Source organism: Leptosomus discolor, chromosome 1 (assembly GCF_034619465.1).
Source record: "Leptosomus discolor isolate bLepDis1 chromosome 1, bLepDis1.hap2, whole genome shotgun sequence".
Classification (NCBI taxonomy): Eukaryota; Metazoa; Chordata; class Aves; order Leptosomiformes; family Leptosomidae; genus Leptosomus; species Leptosomus discolor.
The window spans coordinates 179,527,808-179,548,131 of record NC_141391.1 but is presented as its reverse complement, the minus strand read 5'-3'; the positions used below and the strand labels follow the sequence as shown (position 1 = coordinate 179,548,131).

Here is a 20,324-nt window from a genome sequence, read left to right as displayed (position 1 = left end):
GCGGTAAGAGGAGAGCTTGCTGGTACGTACACCCTGTTGCCTTGATAGCGCAGCCGGGGCCCCACTACTGCTTCCCACGCGGCAGGCAGGGAAACCTTCAAGCTGTTCTGTGCTTCAGATAAGTCACTTGAGACAAACGCTGCGCGTTACTTTAGAGCAGGGACTCCCGGCAGCGATTGCCTTCAACACAGCTTCCAGCTGGGCTCAGCTGCCTCAGCAAGGTGGAAAGGAGAAAAGCGAGCCCGTGGGTTTCCCGTGGGTGAAGAGCAGCGAGTCTGTACGTGCTCTGTACAATCCAGCCATGGAAAACATCTAAACTGTGTCTTCATCTCTACTGCAAACCCTCCGTGGTCCCTGCATGGGAGGAGGGAGAAAGGGAGGAAGCCTTTGTTCTAGAGAGAGAGCTGGGTGCTGTGCAAAAGGGGGTGTTGGTATAAGAGAGTTTTGCTGTCACCTAGCTCTGAGCCGGTGCACCTACTGAAGTCTAGCCAGGCTGCATGGTGCTCCCTGGACACCTGCAAGTGAGGGAGAAGTAGAGGTTGGGCGGTGGTGTGAGTGCGCTGCCACCAGAGCGGGCAGCTGAGCATTAGCAGGGCTCAGCTTCTGGCTCGGGCTTGGTGGCAGGAGGTGGAGACGGTTTCTCATCGAGCGTGATTTCTATCACCGCCCCGGACCGCTTGCGGGGTTCGGGGGACTCCTCTGACCATCTCCCCACCCTGCGCACCCCTTTGGCCACTTTGGGTGCGTTCCTGCAGGGGTTGTGGTCGTAGATCACCAGCTTCAGGCCGGGGAGGTGAGCCAGGCTGGGGAAGAACCGGATGGAGTTGCGATCCACGTCGATCACCTCCAGAAAAGGCATGTCCAGGAGCACGGGGGGGAACTCCGACAGCAGGTTGCCCGACAGCCAGATGGTGCGCAGCTCCTGCAGGCACCGCAGCTGGGTGGGGAGCGTGCGCAGCGCGTTGGAGCCGGCGTGCAGGGTCTTGAGGAGGCTGAGCTCGCACACCACCTCGGGCAGGCACTGCAGGCAGTTGGACTCGATCCAGAGGGTCTTGAGGTTCTGCAGGAGCCGGAGCTCGAAGGGCAGGCTGCAGAGCTTGTTGTTGCCCAGGTAAAGGATGCACAGCTGCTTCAGCGTGCACACAACCAGGGGCAGTGCTTTGAAGTTGTTGAAGTCCAGCGCCAGGATCTGCAGGTTTTGCAGCTGCTCCAGCTCGGGGGGCAGATGGTTCAGGTTGTTGTCGCTCAGGTACAGCTTGACCAGTTCCCTAAAAGAGCAAATGTGCAGAGGCAGCCGCCTCAGCTGCCTGCCGCTCAGATCCACCATCTTATCCACTGGCATCTCCTCTAGGTCTTCCAGGAGGTACTTCTGACACTTGTCGGAGGGCACAAAAGCAACTATGGCTTTCAGACTGTTGCCCATCCCGGGACTTACTTTGGGGATCGCCGGGACTGCGAAGGACAGGGGCCCGCCTTGGTCTTCTCCTGCTGTGCACTGGCCTGCCGGTAACTCTGTCTTCCCAATATAAGGCTCTGTTTACATGGCACCGGCCATTAATCTCAAGGGCTCTGAAATGTTTCTGATAACTGAATGAGTGTTTGGTGACGGGGATTACGGAAAGGACGACTCAGAGCGCAGGTCTCCCTCTCTCAGCCATGTTCCCACTCGCCCCTCCTCAAAAACATTCCTTCTTGCCTCTTCCTGCACACTGTAAATGTTCTCTGATTTTGCCCCAAACTGTTGCCCCGATGCCCCAGCCCCTCACCTCTTGCTCTGGCTGTGCTGTTCGTACAGCCGGTGCTGGCTGCAGGGATTGGCTCGGGAAACTAACCACCATAGAAGACCAGATTTTTAAACTCAGATGTTCAGCATTCATGAAACCTTCAGCAGAAATGTCGGATGTAATCAAATTGTTGTTTAAAATACCTCTCAAGACTTGACTGACTTTCCAGACGAGTGGCACTTTTAGGGATTTACTTTGCAAGGTGCCAAATACATAATTTCAGAGTGTAACTTGCCACCCAGTACTTATCTTAAAGCTTTAACACAAATACTTGGCAAACTGCTATCTTGAGCTGTTCTACTATTTATGTTCCTAATTTAACGGTGTTTACTATAGCCTCTGGCACTCTTGACTGTGTAGGGCCTTTTTCATCACATCATGTTTTTCTTCTTGTCTGAATCCCCGTTTTAAGACTCTCACAACCTGCCAAGGCTGTTCTCCGGCCACCTCCTGACTGTGCTACTGCAGCTCCCGTGTCCATACCAAAACCTGTCAAGAAACTGTCATGGATTTAATTCCGTAAAGATTCTCGCTCGTTATGAGCAAGATAAATATGGTGTTAAAAAGTACGGCTATTTAGATGTGACAGTGTCAACTGTTCCCCTCCTCCTCTCAGCATGACCCATTGCTATTCAGGTCAGGAGCACCTCTGATTTCTAGGAGGAGCCTTCCCATGCGTAGGCACCTCTGCATACTTCGACGGCTTGAGCTGCGGCTGTTTTAAACTTTCTTGGGGATTGCCCTACCTGTGGGTTGGCCATGGCTCTACAACGATCTTTGGGTTTGAAAGCTGGCAGAGTGTTTGAAGGTGAAATAGCCTTTCTGGCAGCTGGCTCTCTGCTTTGGTAGCTACAGCTCCTTGCTGTCATTTTCCACACTTACTATCATTTAAGGAGGATACTTTCTTCAAACAATCTGCAGTTGGTTTCTGGGCGTTAGGTGCTACACAACCAAAATACGTGATTGCTGAGAACCACGTATTCTTGGAAAAACAAAAGGCAGAGCAAACAGAAGATTGAGAAAAAAGCAGTATCAAACAGTTAAGGTGGCCTCTGGATCTCCGGTCAAATCTGGTAAGAGAGCTCTCTGCTATCACTTGCTTTCCAATGTAAAGCAGTGCTTAGCTATCAATTGAGTGTAGGCTATAGGGTCTTTACTAGTCTTTTCTGTGCAAGATGAGTGGCTGTGCCATGCAGCAGTGATGCTATGAAATGTATGGAGGGTTTCCTGGGGCAGGAGAACAGCAGAGAGGGTGTCTGGGAACCAGTATTGCAGCAGGACAGGGAACAGCGAGTGCTGCGGCCTGAGTGCCATGGGATAGGTTTTGGATGGAGAAGCTGGGCAGAGTATCAAGCCTGGAGAGCAAAGATACGTCGCAGTCATCTGTGGCCGTGCTGTGGAAGAGAGGTGCTGAAAACACTCTCTCTCATGACAGAAGGTGGGACGTGCTGGGCGTAGCATCCCAGCAGCAAGAGCCAGTTCACACTGAATGAGCATCTCAGAGTAGCCGCTTCTTTAGTGCTTTAACACTACGCCCCCTGCCAGAGGAGCACTGTTGGGAACATGTCCTTCCTGAATTTCACAGGGCATCCTTTTCCAAGCAGTTCCCCTGGAATGTGATCTGACTTTTAAGAAAATGTTCCCATGGCCCTCAGCAGGTTTTGTATTTGTTTCCCTTTCTAAGCAGCTGTGGCACCTTCTAAAGGCAAGGCTCCCTGGCCTGTCAGAGCGCTGTAGGTTACAGGTGTGGAAAACCAAATGCATTTGGCATAAATAATAATGAATTTGCATCCCTAGCAAAGACATGGCCCTTAGACAAACCTCTCCAAATATCCTGCTGATCAGAACAACATAAAAACCTAGGTAAGAGTATATTAATAACATGGTTTAGGCATATTTTTCTTAATAATCCCTATGGAGAGAAATAACTTTGTAATATACCTTATGTCTGTAGACACAGATACATATGGGTTTTTTTTCCTACTCAAATTATTTCTACTTAATGAAACTCTCAAGCAGCAGACAACTAGTTCTTGGGGATCACTACACTGCAGTTTAATCATTATTCCAGCTTATCAAAAAAAGTCACGATGACCTTTTGTTGCTGCATTTTGTACCTGTGTTGGCTAAATGAATGTCTGCTTGGAACACACTGTGAGATCAGAGTATTTGGGAAAAAAAATAACCTTCGTGTGGTGGGATAATAAAGGGCTACATTTGCAATAAAATGAACAATCTCGATCTTTCTGAGAGTCAGTGGTTTGGTGGAGGCTCTAAGGCAAAGGCAGTCCCCTCAGCAGACCCACGGCGATGTTCTAAAAGCCGCTTCATGTCTCCAGAGTTATCCTGATGCCCTCCAACGTGAACATTAATGACTTCCCAGAAGCATTTGTGGCATCTGAGGAAAAGTTCAAGCGATAAAGGCGCTCAGCACAGACACTGTCTTGCTCTTGTCAAAGCGACACTGCCCTACGAGAGGGCGTGACATCTGCTCTGCTGGGCGTCTGGTGGCACGTGTAGGCTCCTTGAGAAATGCCTTTGCTTTCTGAAAGTTCACAGATGCCCACATCTGTTGCCCACCGTTCTCATTTCCAGCACCCAGCTCCTGCAGCTCGGTGGCTGGGACGGCTGTGGGACAGAAAACGTGATTGCTTTTGAGAACTTGTGTAAAACCTCTGTGTCCAGAAGAAACAGGGAACAATGCTCAGAGCTAGGTAATTTAAAAAAAAAAAAATTCACAGTAAAATAGAAATCAATATAAAAGCTGCATTTTTGAGACTTTATTTGTTTTGAAACAAAATATTAGAATAGAGATGCTGGTAGTTTTTCAGATCCAAAGTTCTGCACACAGCTGTGTGATGACACCAGGCTCAGCCTTTGCTGGGTTTGTATAGCCCTCACAATTTTGGAGGTAAGTTTGAAAAAGCAAAACATTGTTTCAAAATCCAAAATGAACAGAGCTCTAAATTTGTTGATTTTAAGGCTCTCATGCCCTTCCTCAATCAGCTTGACATAGCAAGAGGAGAGACTTAAAGGAACAATTTTTAAGAATTTCTTTAGTATATGCTGATAATGATTTGCTTTACATTTATTTGAAGTCTGTGACAGGCATTTAGACACCTTCTTCACTCACAAACGCTGTGTGCTTGGGTTTTTTCTGCTGTTTTTTTTTTTCTTGACAAGAGCATTGTCGCTAGAGTGGATGATAACTCCTGACTCCTCCATGTTCTTGACATTCACTCTGCTATGCACTGTCACACACCTGCTCTCTTTTCGGGGGGGTTACTGAAAATAAGTGGTGTATTGCAAGCAAAAAATCGTCATTGCTCTTTTCCCAGCATCCTAGCATAGTCTTTTGAACAAAAATGGCTGATTATTCAAATTTAGCTTTAATGTGTGCTAGGCTGCAGTACATAATTGCTCACTGCACTTTCTTATACAGAGGAGAGTTTTAAAAAGTCTCGTGAGTAAACTGCAAACTCAGTGCTGAGCTTCCTCCCAGGCAGCTAATGGGTTTGGGGTTGCTCTCTGTCAGATCAGAGACTCTTTTTGACACCATTATTTTTCTGCTAGCTTGACTTGAATCTAAGTGTCAGGCAGGAGTGGGAACTGCTAACCTCGGGAAACTCGCAGGAAAATAAACACAAGCGAGCGCTTCCTAATGTCTTGCTGAAATGTGTACGGAACCACTGCCTGTTTATTACTTTATGTTGCAGCCTGTCATGTTTTTTACTTTTAAGACCCATTTTTCAGGGTGGCAATCATATTTATGTTGAGACCAGAGCTTCCCCATAAGTAGGGAATTAAACTTCAGTTGTTAGGGGATGACTTGTCGCAACCCTATCAAATGTCCCTCTGCTCAGCCCTGCTGAAATGTCTCCAGGTAAAAGGGAAATGGTTATATGTTATGTCCTCTTTCTCTATGTTGGACACTTCTGGGCCACTTGTCACTAAAGCGAGCTTGAAAAGCAGCTTACTCAGAGGGAACCAGGCAAGTCCTTGGACCACCTCCTCTTTCCCATGCTAACGGGAGCCAAGCTCACCCCATGTATTATATTTATGTAAAAGACATTAAGGCTTGTTAGTAAAATGTCTGTATGGTCTAGACTGTGCCCTGGTTATCTGTGCCTTAGTAGCCCCACTGGACACCACTATTTGCACAATCCAGCGGTTACTCTGAGAGCAAATTAATCAGTTTTCTGCCAAAGCGCTGACCTCCTGCGATTGATTGACCTGGCGAACAGCCCTCTGCTGACAACGGGGCATAAAAAAGGGACTTCTGAGTAAATGAGTGTCATTAGAGCCCGAACCGCCTGGAGCCATGAGGGTGATACTGCTGGCTGTGGTTTACATCCCCTTCACCGTGGCCATGGAGCGGTAAGAAAACACACCTAGCATGCCTGGTGCGTGTGTTACCTGGCTTCCCAGGGTGACCTGTGCTTGTTGCTACCTGAGGTCTCAAAAAAGAAACAAATTTAAAAGAAAAGAGTATATGAGAGCTCTAGAAAGGAGAACCAGTTAATTTTTGTGTGTTTGTTTTATTTGCATAGAATCCCTCTTGTTCGATTCAAATCCATCAAGAAACAGCTGAAGGAAAAGGGAGAATTAGAGGAATTTTGGAGGGATCACCACCCTGATGTTTTTGCCCGGAGGTACCTGCATTGCTTCCCTGCAGATATTACTTTATCGGCAGGAACCGCTTCAGAAAGGCTGTATGATTACATGAATGTAAGTACAGTTTTGGTAACGCAATCATAAGGACTCATTGTTCTCTTAAAGGCAGATTTTTTTCCTGAGCACATTGAAATCTAGTAACTCAATGAAATTATAGGGAATGAGATGGCTTGTTGCTCTAGGCTATAAATACTAGATCGTAAAAAATCGGTTTACCAGTCTGCAAAATAAAGCATGTATAGACCTAGGTTAGCATGGGACCCGGGTAGAAAGCTGGTGTTGTCTAGCAGTGGTAGTCCTGTGACAAGTTTTATTTTTGTATAGATCTGTATTGGACTTGGTTGGGTCTGCAAACAGATGTGGAATGCTTGCCTGTATCAATCTTGGTTCAGAATTGGGTTTTTAGTAGCAGAATCTCATTTCTTCATTTAGCTGTACTCTGTTTATCAGAAACTTGGATGCTTGCATATTGTGAAAAATTCCCCAAATCACATTTATTTGATCATGTGGAGTCATAAATCAATGATAACAAAGACCCAAGTAGACTTTTTATTTTTCTACTTTTATCTCCTGAGCTTAATGTGTATTAAATATTGGAGACTGACTTGGGTCTCACACTAACCCAGATGAATTTGCCATCAAAACTGAAAAAGGAAAAATACGAGTTTCATTGGATCTCAGACAGGCAAGTCAGCAGGTCAACCACTTTGTAAACTGTCTTTCTTGGGTTTAGCATTTTGTCCATTTGGACAGTCTCCGTTTTCTGTTTTATTTGGTTCTTCTGTTATGCTTATCTAAAGGAAAGCTAAGTTGGAGAAATGTTATGGAGGCTGCATCTGAACAGGGAACAGGAAGGGGAAGGGCAAATTAATTCGGCAAGAACTTCCTGACACTTGAGGGCCATAAAGAAATACGGCCCAGATAAGATGAGCTGGAGATGTGTGTGGAGAAGAACAAAGGAGACTGAATCATTTCAGCCTGCTTTAAAGCTTATCAAAGGGGGATAAATCTCAAAATGACAAAACCAAACCTACTTCCTCAGCATATCCACCTAGCACCAGCAACAGTTTTGTGGAGGCTTCAGTGCAGTGTGTTTGTGGGTTTTCTGGGTTTTTTTTTTTTTGGATGAACATGCCTTAGAGCTGCCTCACTTTACAGATTAACTGATAAAGGTTTCTATAACACAGGAAGGAATAAAATCCTGCTGTATAGCTGGATATTCTCTTAAATGACGTGCTTGCTTGCCTTTTCAAGATTATCTCATTCAGGCTATAAACTCTGGGGTCAGAAACTATATTCAGTATATTGATTAACAAGTATGCACTTGAAGATACATATTCAAATGTTTGTATTGCTACAAAAGGCTTGGTACTGGCCATTGCTCTTCTATCTGCGTTTGAATTCCAGAAATGCCTCTTCCTAAAAATAGGTCTCTTAATGCTGAAGTGCTCTTCCAGGGCCAGATAGGGGCACTTAGACACTTGCATTCGGGATGTGGATAAGCTCTTCACTCCAGCAGTCACGTGTTCACAGATTGTCTCCAGCCTCCACTGGTATCCAAGGATGGCCAATGGTTTCTTTATCGACTGGATGAACTTTGTTCAATATGTCAGATACAGTCTGAGCAACAGAATTAATTTTTTGACTTGATAATAGCTGCTAATTACAAAGGAAAAAGCCCAGCCACACCTGACAGTGTTTGTGCCACCAGTTGGATCCTTCTGATGATGGCAGAGGCAGGTTGTGCTCTTTGCATCACTAGTTTCTTACTAACATCAGCTGGGAGCTGCCTGAAAGCCTGTGTGGTCATGCGAGAGCTTCATCTCGGCGCTGACCTTGCCACCACTGAAGTCAGTGCTAGAGGGTTTGTCGACTTCATGGGGAACACAACTGAATGTTTGCTTAAAAAGCTTTAAAAGTGCTGCACTGGTATGCACGCAGCCAGAGTGAAATCGGCTGCCCGCAGCCACTCGTGGAGCCAGACACTCTTCCCTGTGGCATGTATTTATGTTTAAACGAAATTGCACCAAACCTCCTGAGAAAGTGTTGTGTGATGCTCCCAGGTCTGCCTTTTCCTCAGGAATAGCTCACTGCAAGCAGGCCAGGTCTGACAGGGTTGTTCCTTCCCCAGGCGCAGTACTACGGAGTTGTGAGCGTTGGCACACCGCCCCAGAGGTTCACCGTTGTGTTTGACACCGGCTCCTCCAATTTTTGGGTCCCTTCTGCTTATTGCATCAGCGAAGCATGCAGTAAGAAATGTCACCCTCCCTTACACTCCTCGTATCTCAGGTAGCTTGGCCGCTTCTTTCCCTAGGAGCTTGCCTGCAGCAGGGATTTGGGAGGGGAGGATTTGGAGCACCCCCGAGGCCCACTCTCCTCTCCCTGGCTTGTTCCTCTGTCTCTGCCCCTCTGTGCCACCCTGCAGCCAGGGCAGGTGCTGGCTGCAGCTGCCAAGCGTCCCTCTGCACCATGAGATCCCTGATGTAAAAGGCATGAAAATAAACCTGGGAGAGATACTAATAGCAGTGGAAGTGGCTATTTTTGTTTTAATTTGTCTTTAAAACCCAAAATAACCTCTGAGGCACAGAAAAAATGGGGTGCCTGCAGAGGAACAGGTACCTTCATTGACACCTTCCTCATAAAACAAGCAAAAATCTGCCTCGCCCGCGTCTCGTCCGGTTGTGCATTGAGGAGCAGGTACATTGCTGAGATCTCCCCTCAGTACACGTGTCATTTGTTTTGTGTAGGGGTGCACCAGAAATTTAAGTCCTTTCTGTCGGATTCATACGAGCACGGAGGGGAAGCCTTCTCCTTGCAGTATGGCACGGGAGAGCTTCTGGGCATTGCTGGCAAAGACACGCTGCAGGTGAGTGTCCACCTAAAATGGGTGTCAGCCTCCAGCTCAACCGTTTTCAGGGCAGTTCAGATACTGGCCTTGCCCTGGAAAACCTTTCCTGCTTTAGGCAAGGGCAGGGCGTGGTCTCACCAAGCTGGGTGCTGAGAGATGTCGGTGCTGCTCTGGCTTTGGGCTGCCCAGACAAATCCATAAGATTTTATTTTGCATTTCTGCTTCTTTCCTTGGGTCCTGTCCTGGGTTTATGAAGACACATCCACCGAATTAAGCTATTAAAAGGAATCGGTGCAGCCTACCCACCAAATGGGCACCTGCTGTGTTGATGCAAGTCACACAAGGGTATTGAGGCTTTATAAACTGAATGAACCCATTGATCTGAAATGTGGCTAATTTCTTGCAGTTGATGGTGTCTTTACTTTCCCTTGTACCAAACAGATAAGTAACATCTCCATTAAGGGACAGGACTTTGGCGAGTCAGTGTTTGAGCCAGGAATAACCTTTGCCCTTGCCCACTTTGACGGCGTGCTGGGCTTGGGCTATCCCTCCTTAGCAGTGGGCAATGCTCTGCCCGTGTTTGACAGCATCATGAACCAGCAGCTGGTAGAGGAGCCGGTCTTCTCTTTCTATCTGAAAAGGTCAGTCTTTAAAGTGACACTGCCAAAAAAGGAGTAAATCTATTTTAATTGTTAATTTGTTTAATCTATTTGAATTTAACAGTGCATTTGTATAAATCTTCAATTCTAGAAAGTAATTTCCCCTGTTGCTTTTTTTTTTTTTTCAATTTGACACTGAAAAATATGCAGTGAAAAGGAAAAATGTGCTGGAGAGGACCATGACCTTTTGGACAGATAGTTATTCTTCTTGGAGCTGGTCATAAACAAAAGAAAAGCTCCCAGCTCAGACTCACTATGTTCTGAGCTGCCAGAGGTTTCCTTTTGGCCAGTGGAGATGAACAGAAACGCTGTGCTACACCCAAGTAGCCACATTTCAGAAAAGAATTGTTATTAGTCATCTGGACCTAGCTGTAACTCCACCAATTTATCTAGTGTTTATTCAGAGGTGAGAGCAGCAACTGGCTCAGCCTGGTCCTGATGCCTATCTTGGCCCTCAGCAGGCTACAGTGAGTCTTCTCAGAGGTTGTTTGGAGGCTTTGGGACATATGCAGTTATAATTTAGAAATAATCCCTTTCAGCCATCCGTATCTGAATTTAGAAAGGGCTGTGGTTTGTCTTTTGCTTTTTAAGTGTAACCTCATCAGTGCATGCTGGGACACTCCCATGTCTGTGTTAACCTGTCTTCTGCTTTCAGAGGAGATGACACTGAGAACGGTGGTGAGTTGATCCTGGGGGGGATAGACCATTCCCTCTACAAAGGTTCAATTCACTGGGTCCCAGTCACCGAGAAAAGCTACTGGCAAATACACCTGAACAAGTACGTATGTATGTACATATGAAATACCCCCATGTAAAACCCCCAGAAGCAGAAACAGCTTGTGATACAGATGGAGCAGGACTCGGCTGCAGTGTTTTACCCTTGTGCCTCTCAAAGAAGGGGTTTGCTAGGATGAGACTGGGGTTTATTTGCTCTCTAAATCTGCTGTGACACGGGTAGTTGGTTTCTGGGAGAGCATATTAATGTGTTTTAACATGATACATCAGTGGTCAAGTTGACTCTTGGTGGACTATTTAGTTAAGAGGTTAAAGGCACCCAGGAACTGAATCCAGCTCTGGGTCCTGCTCTCATCTTTCCTGTTAACCTTGGTCAAAGTAGTCAGTGTTACTTTGTTCCTCCTCCTGCTCCGTAAATCGATGTGAGGGTGGAGACAAATTCATCAGCAGTCAGCAAATGATTAGGGCTGTAGGAGTCCTGAGAGAGCAAAGTGGGTCCACAAATGAGGTCTTCCTCGTGCAGTTTCCTTTTATTGCTTTCCTGTCTTTCAAAGACATTTTTATCTTTTAAGACTGGGGAAGCTTGGCAGCTAGTTTTAACTTCAGACCATACTGTGGCACTTAAGCTAGCAATAACATGTTGCTTCAGCCACAGTTTATATACCACTTGCTTAAAGATACTTTGTTTTTCACTCGCAGCATAAAGATCCAGGGCCGGGTGGCATTTTGCTCCCACGGCTGCGAAGCCATCGTTGACTCAGGCACTTCTCTTATCACCGGCCCCTCTTCGCAAATCAGGCGATTACAGGAGTATATTGGGGCAAGTCCATCGCATACAGGAGAGGTAAAAACCATCCAGCCAGAAAACAGCCAGAGAGAAAGAGAAACTGGTATTTGGTGCAAAGAGCTTATAGGGTGGGAAAATAACCAAAATAACTGTTCAGAAAGGTCTCGGGGAAAGCTGTGTTTCCAGGACAGCACTGAATGCAGAGCCATGCTGGTTTTGACCCATCTGCCTTGCTGCCCCAGCCCTCTTCCCAGGTGTCTGCCTCCACCCCCATACTCATCAGTACTGGTGTGTAGCGAAATAGTGGGGGCATCAGTTTGAGGAATTTATCTGTGCTGGGCATCAGAGATTATTTTCTTTTGGAAAATCAGAGGACCACTTCCTTTCGAAGTCCCTGGCTATAGCTGTCGACTCACTTGAGCCAGGAGGGGTTTGGTGCTGATGCCCAGCCCCATCAGCATCGAATGGAAAGGGAAAAGTATCATAATTACAGCCCGGCGATGGCTGCACTGACAGGGCCTCCCACTGTCAGCCTGCAGTGGAGCAGGAGGTGTCATGCTGGGGCTCCCAGGAGGGATGCACAGCTGTCATGCTCACAATGCTGGCTCCTGGCAGATGAGCCACGGGGTGCAGGACAGACCTTGCTGTCTCTTATTCTCCCTCCTGAACCTTATTCCTGTGTCTCATCGCTGTTTTTCGTCTCTTCTCTGCTGCTGTCTTCTGCATCCACCTTGCTGATGCTCTCCACTGCTCCTCTTCATCCCTGCCCACCCTCCAAGAAGCAGCTCCTCCAGAGACCAAAACAACCTTGACATATCACTTCATGGCCTCTCTGGCCCCATATCTATGGTTTCCAGTTCTCTGTGCCTCTCTGGGGGGCTTGCGTGAGACGGGGTTGCTCGAGATAGGTTAGGCTTTCCCACCGCCTTGCCCACAGGACAGGCTGGAATGTCTCTCTGCCACTCTTCTTTGCATCTTCCCGCTGGCAATTTTCAGATGGCATGACTGAACCCTTGTAACGTCCAAAGCACTAAGATAACAAGCCTGAGAGGGCTAAACCCTCCCGCCTCCAGTTTATTTTTACCGTGCCTTATTGCTGGCCCTTGGCTGACTCCCACAGGTGGTTGCTACATCGCCACAGCTCCAGTGCCCCAAGTGAAGCTGCCACGTACAACTTCTGTTAACTTCACAGTTGTCTTGATCCTGACACAAAACTGCACTTGGAAGAAAATTAAGTGATATGGTTGTCCAGTGCACTGGGCAAAGATCAAAAGGAAAGTGGGCCTTTAATCTGCTTCCTTTTGTAAGAGGATGACCTGGAGTGGTATCTGTGTAACTCCTGAGGCTTCTGACTCTTTCTCAATTAAACCTTAATTTTTTTTTTCATTCAAATTTTCAGATACATTTTAAATAGTATGCTTTAATAACAAGTTGACTCTATAATGGTACATACTAATGGATACAGATAAATGTGTATATTTCCAATGCACTTACATTAGTGTAATATAAACTATAAATAAGAAACACGTCATTGCAGTATATGTTTATATACGCCAGTGCTGATGTAAGACCACTCAGCCAGCGTGTCAGATTCTGCAAAAAAAGCATCTTGAAAATAAGACTTTCTATGACTCTTTTTGTAGAAACCACAGTCAGGCTGAGTATATTGGCTCAAATTTATCCTGATATAAGTAAGCGCATCCATCAGTGATTTTACGAGAATTTTTATCTCTTTCCAGCAAGGATTAATTTGTTCTGGACGTACTAGCTAAGTAAATGAATTATGTCTTGCTTCTCGTATCTTACAAACCATTATACTGGCTCTGTTACCCTTGCCCTCTGTATCCCATGGTTCATTTTGTTCTAATGGTATGACACTTGATAAGTATACACAAGATACTGGGCTATGTTTTCACAAAGCAGATTTAACAACAACGAAAAGTAGATTAGTCCTTCTACGAAGCCTCTAAAACAGTGACTTCAAACACTACAGTTTACAGCAAAGATCCCTCTGGGGCTTGGAGCATTCTGCAGTGGCATTTAACAGGCCAGTTGTTTCATGAAATAACTAGAAAGGGCAGGAAATGATCCTCTGTGTTACTGTAAGTGAATGTATTATTTACGGAAATTAATGACCATGCCAGAGTTTAGTCCTTCTTCTGCTCTTTAAATCCCACTCCAGGGCAGAGGGTAAGTATAAAGTGCTGTATTCCTCACTGGATTTATTTTTTTCCCTAAAACAATGATGTTATGGGAGGGAGTGGGGTGAGCTGCAGCCATAGGGCGCTTCCTGCATGGGCTGGAGGCAGCTTCCTCCACCCAGTCCAGGCCAGAGCATCGGAGGACTTTTGCCCAGCAGACCTCGCTAATATGGGTTTGCTGGAGCTCACACACTCAGTTTTGCTTACAAGTTGTATGGGGGGACACCAGAGTCACCCTTCACCTTGCTTCTTTTGGGGCTCACGAGGTTTTTTGTTGGCCCTGGGTCCCTAGGGGCTTTGGTGCAGTGGTCTGGGCTGCTGGGCTGGTTTGACCCAGTGCAGGAGCTGGAAAGCTGGAGGGCAGTGTTGGGCCATAAGTCAGCTTGATGCTGTTTCTCTGTAGTAAATTCACTATTACCTGCCACAAAAGTCTTAAATTCAAAGGACAATACTTATAAAAAGGCAAACCAATCCCGTCTCAATCAGTGTACCGCATACAGTTTCTTGTAGACTGCAGAAGGCTGTCCAGCTTGCCTCACATAAGCTTCACAATCGGACACCATGAGTACAAGCTGACAGCAGAGCAATATGTCGTAAAGGTGCGTGTCCATGACCTCCCCGCTCCCTGTTCCCTGCTCCTCGCTCCCCGAGCTGGGGCTGGAGCAGGTGGCCACAAGGACGTGTGCTCTCCCTTCCAGGAGTCTACTGAAGACCAAACCTTCTGCATGAGCGGCTTTCAGTCTCTCGACATCACCACTCGCACTGGCCCGCTCTGGATTTTAGGAGATGTCTTTATGTCTGCGTTTTACTGCATTTTTGACCGTGGGAATGACAGAGTGGGATTTGCAAAAGCTGTTCATAGGAAGGATTACTACTGAGTTGCAATAGCATTTATTCTGCCTTAACCCGAATGTTAATGTAATGATTTTCAACATGTGTGTGAAGAGGGGCTTTAACTGAAACTCTGGACCTAAATGCAGTCCTGTTGGCCCCCTCCAGGTTTTAAGGGCTTTGAAGTCATCCGTGTCCCAAATGATACAGTTTGGTTCAATCCCTATATGTTTACAACCGAGAAACAATTTTTCCTGAACAACTGTTGGACACCACAGCTCTCAGGATGAAGTGAAAACAGCTCAGCACTCAGATTTGCAAAAGAGTAGGAAGGATAAAAATGCTGAATGGTGCCAGACCGACAAGACAGCAGTTACAAGTTACTAATCCCCGTCTAATCTAGTCTGGGTATCATTTTTTCTTCTTGCGTGCTAGTTTCCACCTCATCTCCTACCGACTTCCTTTTCCTATTATTTTCCATGGTTGGGCTTTTGTCCAACCTTGTTCCCTTTAGTGCCACGTAAGTTCTCTTTATATGGGCTTGCTCTAACCAGTTTGTATAAAGAGGAATTTGACCGATGCCTGTGTGACCACGACACTTTCCACTACTGTTCATTGCACACAATTTCCTGCTCCTTACGCCATCTCTCAAACCTGCTTTTTCCCTTGGGTTCATTCTCGCCTGACACTTTTTTCTCTTTTGGGTCTTGGTGTTTAATGTCCATGTCTTAGGTCAGACACTGCTTTTAGCTCTGACACCTCTGCCCCTTGGCGGTGTGGGCAGCTGGGAGCAGCATCTGTTCGCATTACAAAACCCAGACCACAGCCCTTGCAAAGGGATCTGCAACGGGATACCTCGGCGTCCCTCTGCCTCAAATGAGTTATGAGACCAACACACCGGCACTAAACATCTGCTGCCCCTTGCTCAGTCACTTCTTGTCAGCAGCTTCAGCGCCGGCAGAAGTGTGAAACAGCCACAGGCAGCTGATCTGGCAAAAGAAGATTCACCTAAACTATACCCATTGGAGTATTTGTTCGGATTGCTAAAGCTGACACTGGCCCCGTACATGTGAATAAAACTTAACCAAGCTAAATCTGCTTTGGACTTTGTGCTGCTTCAGTTTCATTTTATGTTTTCTTACAGCAGTTTCTGCACGGTGAGGCTGGAGAGGAGGGGGAGGAGAGGGTACAACAGCAATTGAAAATCCAGGTTGCTCTGTGACCTGGAGGGGAGAGATGGAAAATGTTGGGGTGTTGGGGCTGCTTGTATCTCCCTAAAGCTGAAAAACACCTGCAGCCCCAGCCCCGGGCACTGCCAGTGCCTGGCACCTCCCAAGCAGAGCAGGGCAGGGGGAGCTGGAGACCGGCCGCACTGTGTCATCGCTAGGGCAGGGGCTGGTGGCCCCAGGGGACTTGCTGCTGCCACCCGTCTGGATGTGCTCAGCACAGACCAAATGCAGTATCCATTACTGGCCGTGTCAGCATTAGGATTGCAGTCCCTTAGATTTTAAGGCTTCAGTTGTAAGACTCAGTAAGTGTTACTAAAGCAAGATGGTTTGCCTGTATGTCCCTCTGAAAATACTGATCTTGCCTTCCAATATGAAACACTCTCTCTCCCTGGTGCATGTCTTCACGGCTCTCTATTTGCAGCCACATTGTGTTACACATTTGGCATCCAGGCTATCAGCCTCTAGCAACTGCCAGTTGTCTCTTTTTGCAGACAAGATTGAGCTGGATGAAGTTACCACGTATTTCAGGCCAATCTTGCCTTGTTTCCCTTTTGTCCATTTCACTCTTAAAGAACAGAGTGATCATGAGCTAAATTATTTGTCTAGAAAATGTCATTTTTTTGGTTGTAAACCAAGACAAACAAACATCTATAAAACCCTATCTCTCACTTAACAGCAGTGGGGTATTTTTCTTTTCTCTACTGTATAGCTGACTTAACACTCTGGTACATTTCCGTTATTCCTGAAATACATAAATATTCCTCAAACACGAGATTGCTGTCACAGTCACAGATCTGTAATTTATGACCAAGGGGTTTTAAGGGTAGTGGGACATGTCATTGAAGCCAGTCAGTCTCTGCACTGACACCTTGGCTCTATGAATTCCAGCGCAGAGTGTGAACACATCCTAGAAACAGGTGGAAAGTCAGGCAGCATGTGCAGGGACCAGCCCTCTCTTTGTTCTGATCTATCTCGTCCTGCTCGAGATTAACACCATTTGATGGGAGCAAGCTGCTGCTCTGGCCTATTTGTCTATCTTGGCCCTATTCTCTCCCCAGTCTTTTCCAGCTTTGCCAGCTTCTGTGGGTCTGCCTTGCTGTTCTCGATAGACATCAAGTTGACTTGCATGGTAGGTTGAACCTTTGCCAGAAGTGCTTCAGTTCAGTTCAGTCAAGACACCCGTGTTTCTCAAAGTGCCTTTATTCATGCCGTAATTCGACATTGTTTATACTGGTGAACATGAATTATAAATTGTTGGGTTTGCTAAAATAGTCCATTTACCATGCTAAGGCAAATAGTTTACCAAGAGAAGTGCCTGAAAGAGAGCACATAATCCCAGAAGATAATTTAATACAAATCAGAGCCCACAAATGTTTACAAAAGTGAGAAAACAGACTAAATGTGGAGAGGAAATTTTTCTGGTAACTCATCCCAGCACTAGCTTCTTTACAAGCAATGAATAAAATATTACAGCTAACCTGCAGCTGGCCCACTATGTGTGAAATGCTATTTGTGTATTGCAGATTACATGGTGGGACTTCAGAGCTGTCATTCCTAATTTAACATGTGTCTACATGTCTAATAGACACCTCCATGGACTTAACTGAAGCTTTTATCTACCTAATGGCTGCTGTGTGACCACCCTTAGCCTCCATCAAAGAGTGAACACAGTTGCTGGGCCACAGGGAGTGCTGGCAGAGTGGGTAGGGGAGGTAGTAAAATCATTGCTCATGAGACGCATCATGTCCTGGTGGGAAGCAGCAGTGTGTGTCCTAGGCAGCAGCCAGGTTGAGAAGATGAGGGAGGATGAGCAGAGCTGGACGATGAGAAGCTGGGAAGGCTTCTTCAGGCTTAGCAGTACCGGGATGAAACATGCTGATGTCTGGGTTGGAGAGGATGAGCACTTTGTCCCAACACCTTAAGCCCTGGTGGAAGTTGTATGAAGGAGGAGAGTGAGGAGTTGTGGTAGGACTGGACCCCCGGTGCAGATTCGTAGTGGGCACAGTCATCTCTAATTTCTGGCTTAAATTCCCTTACAGAGAGAAGCACAGCTCCTCAAGCTTAGGTACTGTGAGAAGAGAGCTAGATAGGCCAGGCTTTCTCCACAGCCACAGAAAACCCTTCCTATACATGCACGGCTGGGAGGAAGATGGCCTAACTCCCCTGAAACCTGTATTGCTCCTGACTTTAACAAAGTCCTATAGAGGAGTGCTTCAGGCTCCCAAGGAGAGCAGCAGTTACTTTAACTTTGTGTCAAGCTGTGTGACTGGCGCTGTCTGGGTATCCCTAAAATGTATCATTTATACTTAAAATTTACCATTTGTTAAAGTTAAGTTCGTTGGTAAATGGAGTTCCTTGACTCCAACTGAATTGAGAAAATACTGAATTGAAAATTGTGGCTTCAGCTGAAAGAAGAAATAGGGAGTAGGGAAGAAAGAGGGAATGCTGGAGGAAAATCTTTTTTTCTCTGCTGATGTAGGGAAGTGAATACTATGCATTTCCACCATTGTCACAGGCCAATAGGGTCCTCTTCCCCAGAGAGAGTCAGCAGTCTGGGGCTCTGATGGCTGAAAAGCAAGGGCATGCTGCCAGAAGCTGGGTATTGCCATCCAGAAAACAGGACTGCTAGGCTAAGGTGCTGTTTATTTCAGTATAATTTCACTTTGTTGGCGTTCTCACTTTATTGGTCAAACCTGAACACAGCAACTTTATTTCCCTGAGGACTTGTTGCAGAGTGGTAAGGGTGAGGTTGCACCAGAATGCCTTACCCCAAAACTGATCAAACCTCACTGCTCAGCTGCTGCCAGACACTGGCATCACCTCATCTCGTAGTGTGAAGAAGTGCCTCCATAAGTGCCTGCGAAATCTGTGCTTGGCTTTTCTGCATACCTGAAATTCCCATATGAGTTCAAACAGCTCTTCCTTGAGCTAAGTGTCCTCTGCTTCCTAAACTTAGGGGGATACCTGTGGTTTTCTCTAGTGTCTTTGAAGGATTTGAAAGGGTGGTGTTGCTCAGACCATGTCTAATGCACACCAACAGGAGAAGGTTCCCAGACTGAAACAAAGCTGGAAGAAGTAGAGGTGGGTAGGGCGGTTATTTTTTTTTCAAAGCCTACCCAGATGAGATAGCAGAGTCTTGCTGTATGTGACAGCCTACTGGAAAGGCTCCTCACCGAAGCTGTTGGCCAGAGGAGCAGGAGCAGGCACGTGCGTTCATTCACTTCCCAGCTTCAAGGGGTCCTGAAGACTCCCAGGAGCCTATGGTGCTACCAGTTACCCTCATAGAGATGCTGGTTTGTTGTCGGAAGTGGAACCTTCTGAGTAAGAGAGCTGGGTGGGCTTGCTGTCCATACAGTCTATACTGCTTGCTGGCTGTTGCCATTTTCTGCGTCTCCCCTCTCTCTCTGTTCTTCCCAGCCCCTGAGCTACCTGGACTCTCTCTTGTCTAGGGAGACCATCTACTTGGATACTCACTTGGGGGGGAATGCTGGCGTCATGCTCTGGACCGTGTTCAGGTACATGTGGGTGAGAGCTAAAAACAAAAAGCTGCTGCTGCTTTCAGGGCCTGCTTTGAGACTTCTTGCAGCAGTGGCAGGTGAAAGGCCAGGTTGCAACCAGGAGGTTTAGGGAGGTGCTTGGCCACACCTGGAGCAGCAGGAGCCACCTAATGCTGGCTTGGGTTTGGGTTAGTGAAGAATGCGTGTGGTACATCTGGGCAGCATGGGAATGGGGGAGTGGGGAAGGAAGTGGAGAGCAATTTTTGCTATCAGCCCTGGGCCATTTGGTTGTCTCCCTGGGATGACTGCAGCCTGTGTGCTTCCAGCTGAAGATCTCCGTGAGAGTGGAGCCCTAATCTCAGTTGCGCCTGCAGCTCCATCACCTCTTGAGAGAGTGCCACAGCCCTGTCATCATCAGGGAGGCCACCTGGGAATGGCCTCCTCAATAAACAGCCACTAGGTACAACACGTGCATGCTTCAAGGAGCAGAGACCAAGGCTTGGACCTTCCATGCCCAGCTCATCAGCAGTTTTGCCTCTTCCATTTTTCTTAATGAGGTTAAACACTTAATCCTTTTATTTTTCCACTCTGTAGTGGCATAGTTTCAGCAGGGGCAGGGCAGGCTCTTGCCCCACACTAGTGAGGAGCCTGATTTTTCAAGCATTCCTCCAGGCAGTGAGAGATGGTGGTCTGAATGTCTCCAGTCTGAGGAAGGAATTGAGCCCACACCTCCCCTTCTAGACACTTGAGTAGAAACCAAAACTGTTGGTGGGTTTTACAAGGGTGTCATAGACCTTAATCTGAAGGAGCGACCAAAGGTAGCAGTGTTCAGGGTGGATCCAAAATGGACAGAACCACCTCTGCTCTTCTGACAGTATTACTGTTTCCTCTAGGTAAGCCTACACAGCTTGCTGTTGTGTGTGCTAGCTGGTTTGCATCCACTCCTGAGGCTCCCAGTTCTCCCTATGAATGTTTCCCCCACAGGATCACAGATTTCAAGCCAGTGACCAAGTGGCTTAAAGCATGTCACCACAGTGCCTCCAATTTAAGTGTCAAAATCCTCTGTTGGATCTTGCTCA

General features: G+C 46.8%; 2 protein-coding genes across 2 annotated transcripts; one reads left to right on the top strand and one right to left on the bottom strand.

The window, feature by feature from the left end:
• Positions 1-586: 586 nt before the first annotated feature.
• Positions 587-1,423, bottom strand: LRRC10 (leucine rich repeat containing 10). The gene has a single exon (XM_009952206.1). The coding sequence runs from the start codon at positions 1,421-1,423 to the stop codon at positions 587-589; it is 837 nt and encodes a 278-aa protein (XP_009950508.1).
• Positions 1,424-6,105: 4,682 nt separating this feature from the next.
• LOC104340856 (cathepsin E) lies at positions 6,106-14,566 on the top strand. The gene is made up of 9 exons (XM_086461966.1): positions 6,106-6,161; positions 6,335-6,512; positions 8,590-8,707; positions 9,206-9,324; positions 9,748-9,947; positions 10,621-10,743; positions 11,400-11,544; positions 14,189-14,287; positions 14,387-14,566. The coding sequence occupies exons 1-9, from the start codon at positions 6,106-6,108 to the stop codon at positions 14,564-14,566; spliced, it is 1,218 nt and encodes a 405-aa protein (XP_086318092.1).
• Positions 14,567-20,324: the final 5,758 nt, after the last annotated feature.

Excerpts from the sequence above, each read along its gene's own strand:
- LRRC10 (XM_009952206.1), bottom strand. The coding sequence starts at position 1,423 with ATGGGCAACAGTCTGAAAGCCATAGTTGCTTTTGTGCCCTCCGACAAG.
- LOC104340856 (XM_086461966.1), top strand. The coding sequence starts at position 6,106 with ATGAGGGTGATACTGCTGGCTGTGGTTTACATCCCCTTCACCGTGGCC. Across the intron at positions 8,708-9,205 it reads TTGCATCAGCGAAGCATGCA|GGGTGCACCAGAAATTTAAG; the intron begins GTAAGAAATGTC and ends TGTTTTGTGTAG. Across the intron at positions 10,744-11,399 it reads TGGCAAATACACCTGAACAA|CATAAAGATCCAGGGCCGGG; the intron begins GTACGTATGTAT and ends TTTCACTCGCAG.